Consider the following 18,930-nt stretch of genomic DNA (forward strand, 5'->3'; position numbering starts at 1 on the left):
TTGCGATGTTTGCAAACAAGGGTCAACATTTTCTATTTCCATGATTTCCATTAGAGCCCCAACTTTAAATTTCACTCTGTGTACAATGTGGTCATCCAATTGTCTGCCGAATTGATGCAAGTCGTTCTTCACATGGCGAAAATTTTGTCGTTCCAGGGCATGCTTTATTCAGTCATAGAGTACCATGTAAGCATGGCTAGATTGAATAAAATGGCGTGGAAAGAGGCCCCCAGGGAGAGCCGACCCCTGCCATAGATTATATTTTGCCAGGGCTTCATGGAACGGGATTGGAGGAAGCACATCTTGTCTTACCAACTTGAAGAATACTAAATCCAGCAGAGGAATAGATTGCAAGAGATCCAGAGCATTTGACAAAAAGGAACTAAGAAGTTGATGAGGATACAGAATCTTTTGGCTTGCGGGGATAACATCTCCTCACCGATGAAGTCTTTGACAGCTCTTCTCAATTGTGGATTGTGTAACAGAAAAAGTTGGTCGAGGTCCCTATCATTTATGTGTCCGTGAAAAGCCGCCAAAGGTTCTGGAATTTGCACTGAAATCCGGTCGTTCCATGGCATATACTCCCAGTGAATTTGCCTGCATCCTTCGCAAGAACCGTTTTCCATATTGTAGAGCACTATGATACTTCAAAAATTTAAATTTTCGAAAATTTCGACTAAGAACTGTGTGTAATTTTCGAAAATTTCGGCTGAGAACTGTGTGTGTAAGAGCAGGTTGGTTCCATTTATAAACAAAAATACCATCTCAAAGTGCAATAAATGATCAGATTTTAGGATCATGTTTGCGATCCTTGCATTAATTTTGTGGCCTTAATACAGTCGAAGGGATGTGTGAGAGGCCTAAGTCTGTTTTACCCCGTGTGAAGTGACGTATTGAGAATCCCCGGGTACTTCGCACTAAAGTTCCATACATACCATCTACAAAATGCATTTAAAAGCATAAATGCAAGTGTCATGTCAGCCTTCTTGTTAACCAACACCGGTTATGTGCTTGCATGCGAGTATTTAATAGGAAGTAGCATGTGGTAAGAGTGTTGTACTTTCCTTTTGTACTAATTCGAGCAATTTGGGAAAAGAAGACAGTTTAGAAGGAATTGCAATCGACTCCACGAAAATGCCATCGCAACCCATGTTTGCCAACAAGTCAGCAACAGAGTTGCCCTCTCTTAGTGTGTGATTGACAAAGTAGTCCGAAAAAGTGTCGAGAAGATCCAAGGTATGCTTCAGAACATAAGATAGCTGCCAGGTCTTAGATCTTTTCGAGGTAATTGAGTTGATAATGAGGAAGGAATCCCCTTCTATGTGTATATTGGAGAGGCCACACTTCCTTGCTAATACCAGACCAGTTAGTAAAGCATTTGCTTCTGCCAAGTTATTCGTACCTGGAGGGATGGGTGAAGCTTGGAAAGCACGCATATTGCCAAAATGATCTCGTATGCAAACTCCAATTCCCGATTTCCCTAGATTTCCACGAGAAGAGCCGTCAAAGTTGATCTTACAAACATTTAGAGCTGAAGGTGTCCATTTTATGGATGACCTGTCTTTCGCATGGATTGAAGACCAATTCGGGGGAATTCTTATTGGCAAAATAATACCGTGGCAAGATTTTGCAATTGCTTTGTCCCACCGGGTAAATGACTAGATGTCCTTGGAATTTGTGAGAGAAGAGTTAATGATTTCCGCAATCGAATTTTCCAATTTGATCAAAACTTGATCCAGAGAAGAGGATGTCTTTCTAAAGATTCTTTTGTTCCTCTCCCACCAAATTGCCCAAATAATGTGAGCAGGAGCACATTTCCAAATACCTGAGAAGGTTGATGTAGAGAATAAAAGAGGCCAAGAGTTAAACATATCCCACAATGATTTCGGAAAGGGCAACATGAGTTGGAGTTTATTCATGATGAAGGACCAACATTGGGAGGCGAAAGAGCAGTGTAAAAATAAATGATCAACTTATTCTTCCTCTAAGTCACAAAATACACAATTAAAAGCTTGTGTTATGCCTAGTTTTACTAATCTCTTTGTTGTTAAGATTCTTTTATTCAGTGTTAGCCATGCAAAACAACCTGCTTTTGGTAAGACAATGTCATTCCAACAGAAGGAGTATGCCCGACTGCTGCAACCATGCTGCAAGGCATTGTAACCTTCTTTAATTGAATATTACCCTGATTTTGAAGCTACCCAAATTAACACATCATCTCTGTTAGACATGATAATTGTTCTATTCAATAAAATATTGGCCAATGAGGAAGCTTGTTGGAGGGGTATTGGGAGAAGAGTAGGATCTTTCCAGATTATTTTTCCTGAGAATATTTCTACAACAGACACATAGTCACTCAATTTTATACCCCAATGGACTAAGGTTGTATCCATAATGTCTGCCATGTTATCCAATTGAGCAATAGGAGGATGCCCACACCATGAGTTTGTCCAGAAGTTAGCACTGAGACCATTGTTGATTTCCCATGAAACATACTTGGATATTAGATTCCTTGAATCCATCATGAAGTTCCAAATAGCAGATCCCTTTGGAGGGTCTAAAAGTGTCAATACTCTTGATGGTTGAGTGTTGTCCAAATATTTAGCTTGCATAATCTGACACCATTTGGAGACCGGGTTAGTGTACATTTTCCAAATCAATTTTCCTCCAAAGGCTTTGTTGCGGTGCTTCAAATTGTGAAGTCCCACTCCCCCTTGGGATTTTTGGCATGACATATTTTCCAAAGAGGTTAAGGGGATTTTCCTTTCATTTGTCATATTACTGTTTCATAGAAAATCTCTAACGAATTTCTACAGTTGTTGGATGATGGATGAGGGAGCCTTGAGGACAAACATGTAATAGTTCGGTATTGTTGTTAGCATTGATTTGATAAGAAAGATTCTACCTGATAGTGAACCTTACTTTCCAAGCTGAGATTTGTCTCTGAATTCTACCAATGACAGCAAACCAATAGGATGGTTTGTTTGATCCCATAAAAAAGGGGATGCCAAGGTCAGAGGATGGCAATTGGTCCATCGAGAAGCCCAAAGTCTTGCATATTCTTAGTGATAAGATTGAAGGTGTGTTGAAAATGAAAATCTTAGACTTGGCAGCATTAATTTTCTGACCCAAAGTAGAAGAATAGATATCCAATGTTTGCTTGATGAGCTTGGCTTCTTTTAGAGAAGACTTACCGAATAACAATGTGTCATCAGTGAAGAGAGAATGAGTCACTATTATTGAAGTATCTGGAAGGGTGACCCCAAGCCAAAGCCCATTTGAGGATTGAAAATTGATGTATCTGCTCAAAGCATCTGCCATGAGAATGAAGAGAAAGGGTGACAGAGGGTCGCCTTGTCTTATCCCCTGTGTACCCTGAAAAAACCCTGAAGGATGACCATTTATTAGAATAGAGAAATGTGTGCCTGAGATACAATTTTTGATCCATTTGCACCATTTGTCTGAGAAACCAAATTTTGATAATATTTTAAAGAGGAACTCCCACTTGACCCGATCGTATGCTTTCATCATATCAAGTTTGATAACAAATTTTTCTTGTTGGCTCTCATGGACAGAGTGTAAAACCTCATGCGCGACTAGGGCACTTTCCATAGTCTCCCTACCCAAGACAAAACCCCCTTGTTCTTGTGAGATGATCCTTGATATGAGGAAGTGCAATCTAAGGTAAATGGCCTTAGTTACAATCTTATATATTGTGTTACAAAGAGAAATGGGTCTGAACTCTGCAAATGAAGAAGGGGAAGGGGTTTTGGGGATAAGAACAATATTTGTTGCATTAAAACCTTTCAGCATAGCTCCCCTTTTCCTGGATTCTTCCATTACCTCTAAGAGGTCAAAACCAATCACATCCCAGCACTTTTGAAAAAAGAGGGCGGTGAACCCATCCGGACCTGGGGCTTTCTCTGGGGAAAGGGAAAATACCACTTTGTGGACTTCCTCCAAAGTGAAGGGGGCCAGAAAGGCTCTATTATCCTGGTCGGAAATTAGAGGTGGAATAGATTGTAGTAGAAGCTTTGCATTGTCCTTCCAAGAAGGATCTAAAGTAGAATGTGGTGGGGCTAGGAGATTCTTAAAAAACTTTACACCTTGATCTTGGATATCTACTAAATTTTTAATCAGTTCCCCTGAGTCCTCATGCTTGATTGAGAATATAAAGTTGGATGTTTTCCTTTGTTTTGTGGAGGCATGAAAGAATTTTGTATTCTTATCTCCCTGTTGCAGCCAGAGCTCTCTTCATTTTTGTCTCCAGTACTCTTCTTCTCTCTTACAGACCTCTTCCCATTCACTTTGAAGGCCCTTTTGTGTAGAGTGCAGGAGTTGATCCAAACCATTGGAAATTATGTTTTGGTTAACTTCTTCCAGTCGTTGAGCAATGATTTTTTTTTGGGCAAAAACATCCTTAAAAATCTTTTTGTTCCATTCCTTAGCCTGGATCTTAATAAACTGAAGTTTCTTAAAAAATTGGAACATCTTCGTTCCTCTACATGTAGGGGCAGATACCCACCATTGTCTTAATAAAGCCTGAAAATGTGGGTGTCTAAACCACATGCGCTCAAACTTGAAGGAGCCATAAACCGGCATGGGGTTCCGTTTTTGCCATTCCAGGGTAATTTGGACTGGGAAGTGATCTGATTCAGAAATGGGGAGAATGTCTGAATGATAACTGACCTGATTGAGGCGCCATTCCAGAGGAATGAAAAACTTGTTGAGTCTCTTTGCAATCTGAAGGAAGTCTGATCTCCTGTTAGTCCAAGTAAAGAGACCATTATTGGGGATCACATCCAATAAGATTAAAAAACTTTATTAAATAAATAATAAAAAAAATTATTTTTTTAAAAGATTTTTTTTTATTTTTTAAATACATTATTAAAAATTTATTAAAAACAAATTAAAAAAGATTTAAAAAATATATTTAAAAACTTTTTATTTTAAAAAAACCCCTACAGCTCGTAGTACTTTGTGGTACCTACGGTACTCTATGGTGGTTGCAGAGCCTACAGTTACTGCAATACTCTACAATGGTTGCAATACTCTGCAGTACACACAAGGTACTGCGGTAACAATAATTTTTTTTACTTTTTTTCAAAAAATGCCAAAAAAAAATGTTTGAATGAAATTGAAAAATAAAGACACCTCCCTTAAATAATTAAATTAAATTCGTTTTTGTTTTTTTGTTTTTTTTTTGAAAAACAAATAAAACAGAAAAAAAAATTTATAAAAAAATGCCATGTACTTGCAGACGTTCGTACAGCATCGAGGAGGGGAAATTTTTTCAACTCAAGGTGACGATAGCCGATTTCAATGAATTGACAATTGATCTTAGAGTTTTGGGCCTTCTGAGCGCAATGGCGATGACAAATTTGGCCAAAAATGCTTCAAAATTGCAATCGCTCTCAGGACAAGTCACCACCCTTCACCCTCAAATGACTCTAGATTTGGCATCGGATATCAGATTTGGATGAATCAAAAGGTGCTTCTAACTTTCTCAAACCTCCTCAATCCAATGGTGACCTCAAATTTGACCCAACAAGCTTCAATAATAACCTGCAATAGAAAGTTCTAACATGCAAAACCCCAAATTACATCAAATTTATCTCAATTGGCAAACCAATGGCACTATAATGGCTCTGATACCAAGTGAGAATTTGCTAAGATCTAGAGTCCAAATGATAGCATAAACAAGAGAGAACAAAATATGTGACAAAAATAAATTGTATTCTCATCAATAATGAAAATTACCCAACTAACTGAGTTGATTGATTGAATTGATTACATACAATGTAAATGAGTCTGCTTATAAAGGCAAGGCTATAGGAGCACACAAGGATGACATGTGGCTCAATAAGAAACAAGGGTAGATGAGGATAGGTAGAAGAAATAATAAAGTATTCCACAAGAGGTGGATGATCCACCAAAGGTGGAATGTAACAACAAAATAAGACCACAAAAAGGGGAATTTCTACTACAAGCAACTTATCTAAGTGTCTCATATGCAAACTATTATGAAATGCATAATTTACAGCAACAAGGACAAAACTCCTTTAATTAATGATTCAAAAAAAACTCGGCACAAAGAAGATATCAAACAAGGTGTAAGAAACTTGGCAAGCGGTAAAGCTTAGGACATTGATTGGTTGCAAGCTGAATTTTTAAAATGGGGAAGGGAGCTTCTTGCTCCCCACATCGATAATTTTTTTAATAGTCCCTCAAAGCAGCTTTTCAAGAGAATGGACAACAAGTGTAGCAATTCCTTTGCAAAATCAGCAATTGGGCAAAAAGAGATGTGACACCCATCTTGCAGCTTGTGTCTAAGGCCAATGAGGGTGCTATTGGTCATATTTCCCATGGTCTAGTGGCTAGGGTTAATAAGTTAGGATCTTATGCTGACATGACGAGCTTGGGGCCCCCTCTAGTTCTACTCATCATTCTCAATGCGGAAAGGCTCAAACACTTTCATATTCTCACTCTCCCATAAGTAAAGTGTAATTATGAGGCATAATTTACACCAACAAGGACAAAACTCCTTTAATTAATGATTCAAAAAAACTCATCACAAAGAAGATATCAAACAAGGTATAAGAAACTTGGCAAGCGGTAAAGCTTAGGACATTGATTGGTTGCAAGCTGAATTTTTTAAATGGGGAAGGGAGCTTCTTGCTCCCCACATCGATAATGTTTTTAACAGTCCCTCAAAGCGGCTTTTCAAGAGAATGGACAACAAGTGTAGTGATTCCTTTGCAAAATCAGCAATTGGGCAAAAAGAGAAGGAAAAAGAGATGTGACACCCATCTTGCAGCTTGTGTCTAAGGCCAATGAGGGTGCTATTGGTCATATTTCCCATGGTCTAGTGGCTAGGGTGAATAAGTTAGGATCTTATGCTAACATGACGAGCTTGGGGGCCCCTCTAGTTCTACTCATCATTCTCAATGCAGAAAGGCTCAAACAATTTCATATTCTCACTCTCCCCTAGGTGTGGTATAAAGCGTAATATTTAATGTCCATTGTAGCCTAATTTGCAGATTTAATAGCTTTTGTCCCTCTCTCCCAAACTTACACAAGTGGGTTTTGGAGTCTTGGAGGCCTCTCTCTGATGGCTCTATTGAGCCTTATCCTAGTGTCAAGGATTTCTTTATCTTATGCTTTCAAACTCCCAAGAACATAGAGGTGGTGTTGAATGATAGTCTACATATGTGGTGTGAACACTCTCTATCTCTCAAGTAGTGAGTTCCCTCTTTAAACCCTATGACTCAATGTTGTGTGTGTTTGGGTAAGGCTTGTCATTTTTCCAAAGTGGACTCAACCACCTCTAACATTAACCACCCCACCTTTGCCCTTATTTTGGTGGACATCAACATCTCCAAGCCTCTTAAAGGAGAGATTGTAATGATGGTTGAGGTTAGGAAGTGAATTCAGCCACTTGATTATAAGAGTCTATCATTTGATTGGAAATGTTGCTTTGCTACTAGATGTCCTGCTTTTGAGTATCTGAACCTGCCATCAATTTGTGAGCCCAACTACTTGATAGGATAATACCCTCCCCAATCATTTAACTATGGATTTCCCCATTGTTTTTTCCTCTCTAGTGGATAAGGCTCCTACCTCCTGGTCAATGGATCATGTTGCTATGGATGCTACTCCTATGGCAACTTCCCCTAGGGTTGAAGTGGCTTTAGCTATTTCATTAACCCTTGAAAGGATTTCTTTAGAACCAATGTAGGCTTCTTTAACATTGCCTAACCTCATTTCGCAAGTGATGGGCATGGGGTGGACTCATGTCATTGAACAATTGGTGGACTATGTGTTGCATTTGACTTCATTGGATAGAAGTTTTTCCACATCGCATGAGGTAACCTAGGATGAGGCGATGGTGGATGTCCTCCCTCCACATTCAATTGAATTTGAAAATGATGCATCTCAAACAATTGTTTGGAGAAAGAAGAGAGGTCTTCTTAAATCTGTTTCAAAAGCCCATCTCTAAGTTAAGGGTGCACAGATTGCAAGGAAGATGTCAAGCATTGCATAGGTTTTGGTTGCATGTTGTTGTTGGGCTACTACTGTGTTGTGTTCAATGGTCTATCTTGTGGTGTGGGTCAGTTGGTTTTTTGTTGATGTTTTGAAGTTGTTGGGTTGTATGTCTTGTTTAAGCATCGTGAGGTAGATTGGTTGTAGTTTTGTTGTCTAGATTTTGTGCTAGTTGTCATTTGTTGTAAAGAATTCTAGGGCCCCTTCAAAACCTATTTTACCTCTATAATAAAAAATATGCATAACAATTTAAAAGTGGATGCATAGAACAAGGGTTAGTTGTGGCTACATGTGCATAAAGTTCTAAAAGTCAAGAATGTATAAAGCAAGGGTCAATTGTGGTTGGCATGTGCATAACATTCTAAATGTCAAGAATGCATAGACTAGGATTAGTTGTGGTCTACAATTGCATAAAAGACATGTGGCAAACAATTGCCTAGAAAAATATCCCATCATTGTGTAAGTCCCAAAAAATTTATTATTGAAGAAATTGACCCCTAATGAATGTAAGTGCTTTTCAACATGGGTGTGATATACATATATCTATCTCATATAATCTAACTATAATCCATTGTTTCAACTTTGAAGATCTACGTAAGATGGAAAAGCTTGAAAACAACATGAAAGTTTTTTATGATTGTACTTGCCAAATAATTCAAAAGGGCAAAGTTTCCAACATAGTATAATTTAATGACAACATTACGGCTCTCTACTTTTATTGTAAAAAAATGATGTATCTTGATATGATTACACATCTCATCTCATCTTCAATACAGTAATTGGCTTTTATCCCCCCCCCCCCCCCGCCCGCACCCCCGCCCCCCTAAAAAAAAAAAAAAAAAAAAAAATTACCTTCCTAAGCTAAATCATAACATTGGGAATTTGGATTCATAAAGCATCAACCCAATAATGGCTTCAAAAGATACGGTCAAAAGAGATCTCGCACTTTACAAATCAAACATAAAGATACATATCTTAACACCGTCTTACTGTTGTTTCAGCTGACATGAAAGTGGTCTACTAGATCTGCTAAAAACAATGCTCTTTACATTGAGCATATTTCTACCAAATCCTTTCTAGCAAGCATTAAAATATAGCTAATAAATTTGACAATCTAGAAATCTTTCAATTGCGATCTTTTAACATAGTGTTGATAAAATTTCTTCTATTTAAGACATCATTATATCCAATATCCCATTTGTTGGAATGTAAAACTTCCAGATTAAAATCTCTTCAGTTCATCTACACGAGCATCGAAAGAAATTACAACCTAGTAAGTTTGTGTTCACCAATAACGAAATGGTGGGTTTATCTAATACTTTTTATTTTTGAGAATGATTCTTAAAGAGTTTGTCTAATATTTCTTCTTCTTCCTAATGATGGACTACTAAGTGTGATCTGAAATGTCAAGCCAAAAAAACATAGGGGAGGACCCAATTGGCGAGCACCTAACTTTGTACTTCTCAAAATCCTATGTGGTAATTTCAAATCACTCCCATTTTTTTACAACTTGCTTGGCAAATCCCCTACTTATAACTAAGATTTCAGGGCCACATCAGCAATTTTTTTGCTAAGGTGTCCAAAACAGCCCAAAAAAAAAAGTGAGCCCCATGGTCATGCAAAAGGGAGACCCATAGTTGTGCAACTGATGTGGCATCACATGATTGGTTGCTTTTAACAACTATGGATAGTCATCATCAGCGATAACAACTTTAAAGTATCAATTATTGGTGCAATGTTGTCAAAAAAAAATGACATTAAATCAACAATTGTGAGTGTTAAATAAACAAGTGTGGGTATTAAATCAACAACTCCTATCACAGCCATTGAAATGTGCTCAAGTATCTCCCTACACAGTTTAAGCAGAAACTTAATGCCAACTATTGATCCTTAAAGAGTCAAATCCATCTTGTAACCTTGACACATTGGGTTTCCTTCCTTTACTCCCAAACATCAATGGCTTACCACTCCATAAGCTAGGCTAGAGAACAAATTGGGAGTGATGATGTGCCAATAGTTTCCCAGAACTAGGGGAAGAGCACCAGTAGCCGTCATAGTTCCAATAACCGCACACTTATTGTCATAGTGACCCCCCAATAGCCATTATAGTTCCAATATTTGAAAAGCCCATTAATAAATTTCACATGTACCAATAGCCGATCGCTTTTTGTCACTTTTTGTCATTTTTTTGTTCATAATTGGCCCATTTGTGCACCACTATTGGAACATTTGTGTAAAACTATTGAGACATTTGTCCACAAGTACTGGCAATTTTGAGTGGACAGTTACCAGAACATCTTTAATTAGGTATTAAGTGACAATTTGAAATGTGTACTTTTTTACCTTTGTGCGCATAACTGATCCCACAGCATGCATCGTTACCACCCAGAAGCCAGAACAATAGCTATAAGCAATTAAGTCGCATACAAAGACAACTAAAAAAAAATCGTCAAAATCTGATGTACTATTTAAGATCTGTGGATGCGCGAAGTTAGCTATGACGGCTACTAGTGCTCTTCCCCTATCCCTATAATGAGCCTGCTAGTTGAAGACAAAATCTGGACAAGAAAACCTAACGCACATCCAAATGAGAGTACTCGAATCATTTTGTACTTTTCAAGATCGTTAGTTAAATAGTATCAAGGATACCTAAACAGCTGTTTCTTTTGGTATACATTAGTGACCTAGCCACGTGTTGATGACCACTGGTTGTCCGAAGAAAAACACAATATTTTCATAAAAAATTTGGAACATCATTAGATGAATATAGGAATAAAGTTGGTGGGCATTTGGAACGAAGTCCACTTTAGCATAACCATGCTACAGGTATTATCTGACTCGAATCTCATAGCATGTTGGTAGTAGGTTAGGCATTGATTAACAGTTTCTCAACACTGAAGATTCAAAAACCATTTCTTATATGCTTGAACAATTTTTTATACGATATTGGAATTTTTGCACTGACTATTGTTTGCATATCTGCTCCCCTTAAATTTCCTAGGAAGGGTTTCCTTGTTGTCTTTTGTACTCTTTTAACACTTTAAATATTTCTTGATTATTTTCGGAATATGAATTGGAATTTTCTACAAACAACTAAGTGCAATTTCCCACCTAGCCAAGCCCTTAAAATCATTCCCAATACTTTAACAAGCCAGAATCACAATCTCAAACCTGTGGGTACTCACGTCTGATATTGTTGGATACATCACCAAGAATTTAAGGATCTGAAGAGGTCTTGGAAGGACCCATCAATTGTCCAAAATGTCAACCAAGCTCAAATAGCAACAATTCAAGAACAACTGTCTGTAACTCATGTTTCTTACTCTGAGGAACCGGGTGTTCTAAAGATGGATTAGGTACAAATTGGGAGTCTTTTCCATAAAACGAGGCTATTAGCTCATTGTAGATCCTTCCACAGATCCAAATGGACTGCTGTCTAATAATGTCTAGGAAGGGGGGATACACAAGGGAAATGCTTTTTCTTGGCTTGCAGATCAGAACAATGTACTGTCTCAGATATGATTTAAAAACATGAGTTGACTGAGCCCGTCCATTTGTGCTGTGTAAATGCTCAAAATAACAATTTGCTGGATATCTGTTACTTCATTGCAGCTTCACTATTGAAGTCTGATATTGGCTAATCAAAAAATAGTTGATTCATACTATGTAATTGAATCCTAATTAAACATCACATAATTTGGCACTGTGAAAACACCACCTACTTGAAAATGAATGAGATAACTTTATAATGAACAGTTCATAATGAGTTAAGAGCTCTATAATGAATAGTTCATTAGGCACAACACTTGCTGAAAGTTTGACAAATGGGATGGCAAACTAAGTGTGCTTGATCTTTGAGGAAATTTTATTGTTAAGCATACTTGACTTGGAATAGTACAAAGATTGGTGACGTCTTGAAAAGTCCCAAACGCTTCACTCCTTTAAGCATTATATGGATGCAATGAGTGTTAAGTGGGACCATTTATTTTCTTGACAGATGGGTTATTACGAACCTACTCCTGTGAATGAAGATTGACTCAAAAATTATACAGTTGAATCCTAATCAAACATCACATAATCTTTTGTATATGTAAAGTTCCTTGAATTTTGTCACTATCCTTCCAGTTGAAATCAAACTGACTATTTTGGAAAAGACAATATCAGCAGATCTTTCAGTTATAACTTTATGGATTTGGAGGTACTATAAAGAAATGTACATCATTTGTCCAATAGCCTTGTAGAAGAGCTGTCCTCTGGAATTATGATCTCCCTCCAATAAGCCAGGATCTGCCCTAATCCAACCTGCTTTGTTCACCTCTAGATCCCACTGACAGAAACTGAGTAGAAACTCGCAAACTTCATATAATGCACCCTCTTACACGGGAGAGTTCATGATAGGGAATGAAAGAAGATAATGCAGTCTCATCAATCACAAAAATTAATAATTATTATCTTAAAAAGACAAAATGATAGTTTTATTTCGTCATAAATTACAGAATATAACTTGAAACATCACCCCCGCCTACTTCCTGAACAAAAAACAGTTTTTACTTTTTCCTTCCTAATAGCTTTTAGGAAAAAATCTCAATCGAAGGGCCTCTTTTGGCTACGCTAAAACACCAACATAGAAAAACTCCACTTTCTTGCCATGAACTCATAAAGTGGCCTACCAAGTGACCCTCAAACATAGCAAAGGAGGTTTGCTAGGCTGTCCAAAAATCAAAATCAGGCCAATGAAACTTCCAGATCAGCCTATATGCATATATAACTGGTAGGACTATATGCAAATAATGGAAGAACATACAAGACTAATATATTGCCTAACGACAACTGGCCTCATCGCGGCATGGTGTTATCTTAATGGGGTTGCTGATATAAGAGCTCTGAAACAGGGTTGCAGCTCAATCGATATAAATTGGAAGTGGAGTACAGTCCGATATTAGCGTAAAAAGAATGCTGCAACAACAAAAATCATTATCATAGATTGTGCCAACTGCCAAGTATGGGCTTGAAATTTAGAGTTACCTTTGACTTTCATGTCTCTTGCATATACTCAGTTTTGAGAAGGCAAATACACTTGTTGTCCATCAGTTGTGCTGCTTGTGAAGTTTTGGAAAGCACAAATTTTTGGATTAGAGTATAATATTTCTAAGATAAGTGAAAGTTCTTTGTTGTCAGATAAACAGGTCGTGCTTGTCCCACTCATCTAGAGCATGAAATGTGAATGCATGCATTAAGACCCACAAAATGCTTTTCAAAATGCATCAACCAATTATTGGCTGTATCAACTGTTATCGTCGTTGGTACATGCACAGAATGGCTTGTTGATAAAGCCTTGGATGGCAGGAAATGAAAGCAGAATTTCTTAGATATGTTTCTGTCATGAGAGACTCAAAACAGACAAGACAGGCACTCTGGGCTACAATCAAAACCTGAAGGATGCAGAGCGCCATCCGTTTTGTAAAGATTAAAATGAGCAGAAAATCGAAAACAAAACAGCAGAAAAGAAACACACAACACAAGGTTTAACGTGGTTCACCACTTAGTGGCTACATCCACCAGAAACGCAGGGAATTATCTTATTAACCAAATATCCAATACACAGTACATCTAGTATGGGCTGCACTCAGCCATTTATATAAACATATCAGATACGAAATGAAGAGTCAAACAGTCATGTGACCGTTGGACTTCATATACCCAACAATCTTCCCCATGAAGGCCAACCGGTATAGCCATGCACTGGCATCCCTGCTTCCATGTTCGATCTTACATTCGAACCAGACCCAGCGAAGATTTTAACATCGCCAAAATCTGTTCAAGAAAACTTCGAATGAACCTTCTCTAAATTCTATCAGACTTAATAAAATTTAAAATCTGAACTTCTTCTATTTGAAAAACAATTTCCTCCTTACTGAGGCGACGATACTCTGCCTCTTCCTTTACGGTAGTCGTCAATATTGCCTCCTCCCTGTTCGCATAAAAGAACTTCTTTGGATTATTATTCTTCGAAATATTATTCCACAAATCCAGCGTGTTCTCCTCCATCTGCAACGATTTGTTTACCTGCTTCACGCAAGGCTGCTCATTATCCACGTTGATACCATCATCCACATCCATCCAATCGGGTTGGTGAGTCTTAATAGATTCTGGTCGGGAGAAAACATCTTCCTTCTCTCCCTGTGATGCTTGAAACCGCTTGGAGTGATGCCCATTCTCCTCCGCTCCTGTCAATGGCCGCTTTCACTTCAAACCAGAAAATCGTCTTTGCGCTTCTTCATCTAAGTCCATAGGTTCATAGTCTTCTATGAAATTATCTGTGCAAAGGTTGTCCTCAGCATCACGGGAGTGCCTCTTTATTTTTGCCAAGGCTATGCCATCTGCAGAGCTCTCTGAAGCCACAATTTCTGCCAGGCTTCCTTGCCATGCTACCTCACTACAATCTGCACCCTCCTCATCCTGGGAGTCAACAACAGATTCAACTTGGGTCTCTGATGGCATACACTCTTCCTCCCGCAATCTCTTGAGTTCATCCTTTTCAACAACAACCTCTTTTCCAACATCTTTCTGCTCATAAATTCCAGTGTCTATACAGGGACTATCTTCAACTCCAACTAAGGTATCACGGCGTTCAACCTTCACCACACGAATGCCAATAACTTCCCGGCCATTAACAGTTTGGCCAATAAGTGCCAAAGATGGCTCAAGAGGAGAGCAAATAAGAATCCCAACATCCTTTTCTTTCGCTGGATTCTCCTCTTCAACTGAATTCCCCTCTTTCTTCCAGCCATCCCACCAATGTACGCGGCACTTGACGAATAGTTTTACATGAACGTAAAACTACCATAGAAGTTATAAGTTTTACCTTCTCCTTCTTCCTCCATCTCTGTTCAAGCCAGTATGGCTCTAATACCAATTGTAAAGATTAAAATGAGTAGAGAATCGAAAACAAAACAGCAGAAAAGAAACACACAACACAAGGTTTAACGTGGTTCACCACTAAGTGGCTACGTCCACCAGAAATGCAGGGAATTATCTTATTAACCAAATATCCAATACACAGTACATCTAGTATGGGCTGCACTCAGCCATTTATATAAACATATCAGATACGAAATGAAGGGTCTGGGGAAGACAAACAGTCATGTGACCGTTGGGCTTCATATACCCAACACGTTTACTTCTTTATCTGTACAAAATCTGTTTTATTTCAGGCATTGGAGTGAATGAAACTTGTGGTCTAAATGATGCTAATGAGATTACTGATGTTCTATTTGCTTGAGATCTTGATCATCAAGCTTGATGACCTCTCTATTCAGGGTTCGTTTAGTTTTGTTAAGTACGATTGTAATCCAGAGTCCTTGGCCTTTTGGCCATGATTCAGTTGCCATACCTAACACATTGACCTTCGTGCTATGGCATTTTTGGAACTCTGATGATTTTACATTTTTATTGTTTTTATTAGGCTGAGGGTACCGAATTCAACTCTCATTGTTCCATTTAAACACACAACAATTTCCAATCTTGCTCACTTGGAAGTTGGAACAATTAAAAAATACTTGTATTAAACGAAAGAAATATTATTATTATGACAATATTAAAAAAGAATGAAAATTCAAAATCAAAATGCGTAATCTCTAGTTCTAATGTCTAGTTTTGGTTCTGAAAAATATTTCGAAAAAATAAAAAGTTTGTAAGAATTAATTCGCTTTGAGTTCTTTCCCCACTTTTCTAAATAGCATGTCTCGGTCATTTGTTCAATATGTACATTAACAGTACGTGTATGTTTCCTTGTTTCCAGAGACATTGAAAATGTCCGTTCCAAAACTGTACCAGTCCTCCATTCCTCTGAGAATTAAAACCATTTCAGATAAGGATAAGCAAAAGTTAATCCTTTTGATGTGCAAGAACCCATCCACCTTTACTGTATTCTTAGCTATATCCTATAAATATCAAATTCAGATCCTGGTGATATACGCAACTAGGCGTCTTTATCAATGTCCTTATGGCTTCTCCATGCTTCAAAATATAGTGCAATCAAATTGTAGGTTAACTGTGTCCTTTTCCTTTATGTCATGACCTTAAACTGTTTTCAAGATTATCAACATGAAAGATAGCAATGTCATATCTTCCATAGTCATGGGAGCATGAATTCAGGGCTGCATCCATATCATCTTCTTCTTTAATATTCCTATTGAAATAGACGCCATCCAAATGTTCAAGAAAATATAAAATTTCATTACCTGAGCTTTGATACATTTCTCCCTCTAGATAATGCTTATAAATCAGTATGCAATTTCCTCACTGACCATTGAAAAACATAGAATCTTCAGTGATACTATAAGTTAATTAGTCCATTTAATATAGAGTCAAAGCAGCTCTGAAAAAAAGGCAATATCAGTTATTGTACTCGTTTGTGAATTCTTTGCAGCAAGCCATCCTTACATAAAACGCACCATGTCATCATACGAGGAAGTTTATTGATAAAATAATCTTTTGCTTCAAGTCTTAATGCCAAATCCTCCGGTACTTTGAGAATCAAAAACTTAAAAAGGCACTCACTGCAAATAAGTTGTAAGCTATAAGGTTGTATTATGGACTGAAAATCAATCATAAGGTTGTATTATAGCTTGTATTCTACTTCTACAGCAAGATCATGGAGTGTGACCCAAAACATTGATACTAAAAAATCAGCTACAGTTTAATCTAAAAACTACTCTACTTGCTTATCATTATGAACTGTGAAACTATTCTACTTCTTATCATTATGAACTGTGAAAATCGAATGTCATTAATCAGCATAACATGGGCCCTTAACCATCAACAAGAAAAGATTGAACTTAAATAATTCAATTTGCATGAGGCAGTTTCATGATAGAATTCACTTCTCAACTAAAAACATATAACACGGACAAAGGGCGGACAGAAATAACACTGAATTACAAATAGAATGAATTGGTTCATTTAAAAATTAAACTCACTCAATATCTTATTTAAAAAGCCACATAAAAAGATGGAGTCATTTCCAATTAAATACAATAGGAGATTATCAATCATCAAGATACAACCCTCCTATAAAGCAATCACATCTGCGTATTAGGCCTAGATTCCAAGGCAATCATCCTAGGAATCCATTTATTCAGTGGACATTCTGCAAGCCAACTCCAGGACCCATCGATTAAATTGTATGTACACACATCTCGACTCCCTTTCTTTCTCAAGCACAGGTAGTTCTCTATACCGATGCACTCACACTCATAGAAAAAGGGGGACCTCCACTTAGGATCCTGGCATAAAGAGGGCGGCATCCTTGTAATCTCCTTCCAATTCCAATTACAAGATGAACCCTCTTCCTTCTCTAAGACCCACACAATCCCATCTTTCAAATACCAATGGTTCGCACGCCAATTAGCCAGGACTGCTCCTACTAGTACAACTGAGGATCCACATGCAATCAAATGCCATTTGCATTTCCTTATTGCCGGAGGTAATGGTACTAAACTCATGCTTGACTTACCCTCTTGTATGTTATAGACCAAAAAGCATACCTTGGGCAGTCTTGTGGCACAAACTAGAACATCTTTGCATAATACCATACCATGATGCCTGGATATTGAAAAATTGATAGGTAGCTGGAGTATAGTCCTCCACGAATTTTCCATGGAATCGTAGAATTGTATGTTGTGTGTATTTGAGTACACATCACAACCCACGGAAACCACTTCATAGCTCTGTTTGCTCCCACACACAGTCCCTGCCACCATGGCTTTCGGCATGGACTTTGGCATAGATTTCATGGGAGGAAGCTCGAAACTTGTTTTCATAAGTAGATTGTAAACTCGAAGTGTACCCTTTTTTAGCAACCGGGGCCCTGTTCCTGATCCATAGTAAAATCTCCAAACACCTTTGCTGGAATTAGCTTCATGCAAAGAGGAAAGAGAAATTTTCTCCCAAGATTGCCTTAAGAAGCAGTAGGCCATACATTTTTCATGCCGATTGCCAAAAACCAGCCATGAGTAGCCATTGGGCATTAGAGAAAAATCTCTAGAAGATAAGCCAGTAATGCAAATAGGCTGCAATGGAAGCCTCGTGTATATCTTTTCCTGGCCATCATTTGAATATCCATCAACATCAACTTTAACACAATCTTTGTCCATTGTTATTGTACCTTTAGACTTTTTAGATAAAAATAGTTGATCCATACTCATTCCCTCAACTATCTCTTACCAATCAATGCCCATTCACATTGAAAAAAATTAGCTGGTGTTATTTCAACAAAATTTGCCTGCATAAGCATAGATTCAAACACTTGATAACCCATAAAAAGTTCAGCCATCTAGAAGGATCTTTCACTTAAAATGAACCAAAAACAAAAACAAAAAAAAAGTTTTAGCTAAAAAAATTAAGTAAACCCATGCATATCATTTTCACCGCAACTGGAAACAACGCATGAAAGTAGAACTTACTTGTGGGTATTGTTAATGATGTTCACTGATAATTTATTTATACTCTAGCAATGGAAGAACACAGAAATGCGTGTGATGAGCCACATAGTTCTATCCGATCTTTTGCGATCAGGGTTTGTAGGGTTTTAGCTTAAACTTATTTGAAGAGTTTTTGGGCTCCGAGCGGTTTATTTTAAGGAATTAAAAAAATTGCAGTTCTTGTTTTTAACGTGAAGAAAAGGCATCTCTTTTATGTAAAAGCGGCAATTTTGTGTTTATAAAGTACTGTATTTTTTAAAAAAATAAAAGAGCAAGGCATTAAGGGGAAGAGTGAGTTGCCATTTATATCATTCATTATTTGTTCATCCAATTTCTTAATTATTAATAAGAAAGAAATCAAAAAATGATAATTAAAAAAAAGTTCATTAAAAAAATTTACATG

At 37.6% G+C, this 18,930-nt stretch overlaps 1 protein-coding gene across 2 annotated transcripts; it reads right to left on the reverse strand.

Annotated features, from left to right (window-relative positions):
- Nucleotides 1-16,972: 16,972 nt before the first annotated feature.
- LOC131060798 (uncharacterized) lies at nt 16,973-18,690 on the reverse strand. 2 transcript variants are annotated; one of them, XM_057994204.2, is made up of 3 exons: nt 18,510-18,689; nt 18,271-18,328; nt 16,973-18,146 (listed from the first exon to the last, which is right to left on the reverse strand). In XM_057994204.2, the coding sequence occupies exon 3, from the start codon at nt 18,072-18,074 to the stop codon at nt 17,127-17,129; it is 948 nt and encodes a 315-aa protein (XP_057850187.1). In that variant the 5' UTR covers nt 18,075-18,146; nt 18,271-18,328; nt 18,510-18,689; the 3' UTR covers nt 16,973-17,126. The 2 variants fall into 2 exon arrangements, with proteins under 2 accessions (XP_057850187.1, XP_057850186.1); XM_057994203.2 differs by having other exon boundaries at nt 16,973-18,328; nt 18,510-18,690.
- Between the last annotated feature and the right edge of the window lie 240 nt (nt 18,691-18,930).

This window comes from Cryptomeria japonica, chromosome 10, assembly GCF_030272615.1.
Source record: "Cryptomeria japonica chromosome 10, Sugi_1.0, whole genome shotgun sequence".
Classification (NCBI taxonomy): domain Eukaryota; kingdom Viridiplantae; phylum Streptophyta; class Pinopsida; order Cupressales; family Cupressaceae; genus Cryptomeria; species Cryptomeria japonica.